Genomic DNA, 2,500 nt, shown 5'->3' with positions numbered 1-2,500 from the left:
TTTATTATGACCTCATCACATTCTGCTAAATAATTATGATGTCATCACATTCCGCTTCAAAATGAGGATGTTGTTCAATTCTTCATATCATTATGATTTCAACACATTCTGCTACACCATTGTGACATCATCACATTATGCTGGACCAATATTACGTCAACACACTGTTATACATGTAATGGCAATATGCCCACAAGTATTGTATTGTCATTATATTCTGAAAGACCCTTATGAGGTTATCATGTGCAACTTGGCTGAAGTTAGAGGTGAGCAGTTAGGGGTCACGACCTTCAGTGTGTCTCCCTCTGGGATACATATTACATAATTCTTAGGTAAAATAAGGAAAATGAGTGTAACAATGACAACACATCAACAACAACAATTGCAAGAGCATTAATAACAATAACAAAAAATAGTAATAATAACAATAATAATAATAATAATAATAATAAAATGACAAAAAGGCAAATGCAATAACATGGTGATAATTATATGAAGTACAAAAAGGCTTATATTATTTCTAAAACTATCATAATAACTTATATAGTTTGTTTTATTTCTTAAATAAATCCTTATATGAAGTAGTTTATGTCAACCCTGGGTTTCAAGTCCTGTAGACTCATGAAAGAAGTCTCTTGCAGTGAAATGTGTCTCTCTTGAAAAGAACCTGCTACTGCAGAAAGAATTAGGAAACACACGTGTGTGTGTGTGTGTGTGTGTGTGTGTGTGTGTGTGCGTGTGTGTCTGTGCGTGTGTGTGTGTGTGTTTGAATGTGTATACGTAGGTATTAGGAAAGGAGGGAGATATGGCAACTTCTTTTGCGAGATGCAAGCAGATTTCTTAGTTTAAGCGCTCTTCTCGCATGAACCCCTCTCTCCTGTGGTTTCATCAACCGTGTGCTTGAGTCAAAAGAGATTCTGTTCTGCCTTGTGCTGGTTCCACTGCAGTCTGCCTGGGTTCTCTCTTCCATCGGAGGAATGTCTGGAGATTTGGAAAGGCCTCTGGGATTCGTTGACAGGCAGTGATGTTAGAAGTGTGCCTGCAGCCCTAAAGCCTTGGCAGGCTGTAGAGTTTGTGATTGGTCAGGGCTGTTGCTGAGAAAGAGATGATTGGTCCCCTCCTTACATGGGCGGGACCACCAGGCCAGTCATCGCTGCTGAGGGAATAGAATAGGGAATGTAAGTTGCATACATTGGTACGTATGGATTTGGTTTCGTGGTTTGTGTGCGTCTGTGTGCATCTAACTGTGTGAGTGTAAAACAGACAGAGGTTTTTGCTCCACCTAAAATGAAATAATGTGATTTGGTGCAAAATAATAATATTGTATTCTTCATAAAAATCATACGTATGTATGTGTGTGTATGTATGTGTTTGTGTGTGTCCTTGACTATGTGTGTGAGTATTAGTGTGAGTGCTTGACTATGTGTGTGTATATTAGTGTGTGTGCTTGACTATGTGTGTATATGTTTGTGTGCGTGCTTGACTATGTGTGTGTTTGTGTGTATGTGTGTTTGCTTGACTATGTTTGTGTGTGTGTGTGTGTGTGTGTGTGTGTGTGTGTGTGTGTGTGTGTTACCTCTGAAGCTGTTGCCAGAGCTGGGACAGACAGGGGAGGGCGCCCCCTGTGGGCGGAGCACCGGGGCAAACGCACTCTTCTGTTTGGCTGAGGAGGAGGAGGAGGTGGGGAAGGAGGAGAAGGGCAGCAAGGAGGAGGAGGAGCCCGACCCGGGGACTCCAGGACTGGAGGGCATCACTGTGACAAGAAAAACATCACAATTAGAATTAGAATATTAGAATTAGAATTAGAATATTAGAATTAGAATTAGAACTAGAATTATAATTAGAATTAGAATTAGAATTAGAATTAGAATTAAAACTAGAACTAGAACTAGAACTAGAATTAGAATTTATTGGAAAAGAGGATAAAAGACTGGGATTATCAGATCCGTTATCAGCCTTTTACCGTTCGCCACACTCATTCAAATGTGATGTCAACACATGCCAGTACAATGTGGGAAACAAACAGAGAAACAGTGAAAAGGGGCAGGGTAAGTGAGAGAGGGCAAGAGAGTATTCCAGAATAAAGGGCCAATCAGGAGAGAGCCAGAGCACTGCGTGGGTTATGTGGATACTTACTGCCGTACGGGGAGGCTGACGGAGAGGCATTGCTAAACCCCGGCGACCCTGGCACTCCCAGGCTGCTCATGGGCACGGCGCTGTACCCGCCGCCCATGCCGCCCGCACTGGCATAGCCGGACTGCTGAGGCGTGGAGGCAGACGGGTACCCCCGTGGAGAGAGACTACTGGAGTTACGCATGTAACCTGCGGAGAGAAGGGAAGAAGGATGGAGGAAAACCAGACCAACCATAGAAGGCAGGAGGGAGAGGAGAGGGAAAAGAAAAAGAAAAAAGAATTAGTGTCTTCTAGAAAGGTGTGTATGAGGAGGAGTATATATATATATATATTATGGGTTTACAGTTTCTTTGGATGACAGTGATAA

At 42.3% G+C, this 2,500-nt stretch overlaps 1 protein-coding gene across 1 annotated transcript in view; it reads right to left on the bottom strand.

Annotated features, from left to right (window-relative positions):
- Nucleotides 1-736: 736 nt before the first annotated feature.
- Nucleotides 737-2,500, bottom strand: part of LOC116220975 (transcription factor COE2-like) — a 6,153-nt gene continuing 4,389 nt past the window's right edge. Inside the window, exons 6-8 of the mRNA XM_031569906.1 lie at nucleotides 2,137-2,322; nucleotides 1,577-1,753; nucleotides 737-1,153 (exon numbers count right to left, since the gene is read on the bottom strand). Of these exons, the coding sequence (XP_031425766.1) occupies nucleotides 1,122-1,153; nucleotides 1,577-1,753; nucleotides 2,137-2,322 (395 nt within the window). The 3' untranslated portion in view covers nucleotides 737-1,121. The remainder of the gene's footprint in view (nucleotides 1,154-1,576; nucleotides 1,754-2,136; nucleotides 2,323-2,500) is intronic.

This window comes from Clupea harengus, chromosome 7 (assembly GCF_900700415.2).
Source record: "Clupea harengus chromosome 7, Ch_v2.0.2, whole genome shotgun sequence".
Taxonomy (NCBI): domain Eukaryota; kingdom Metazoa; phylum Chordata; class Actinopteri; order Clupeiformes; family Clupeidae; genus Clupea; species Clupea harengus.
The sequence above is the reverse complement of the archived record's forward strand: the minus strand, read 5'-3'. Positions and strand labels throughout refer to the sequence as shown.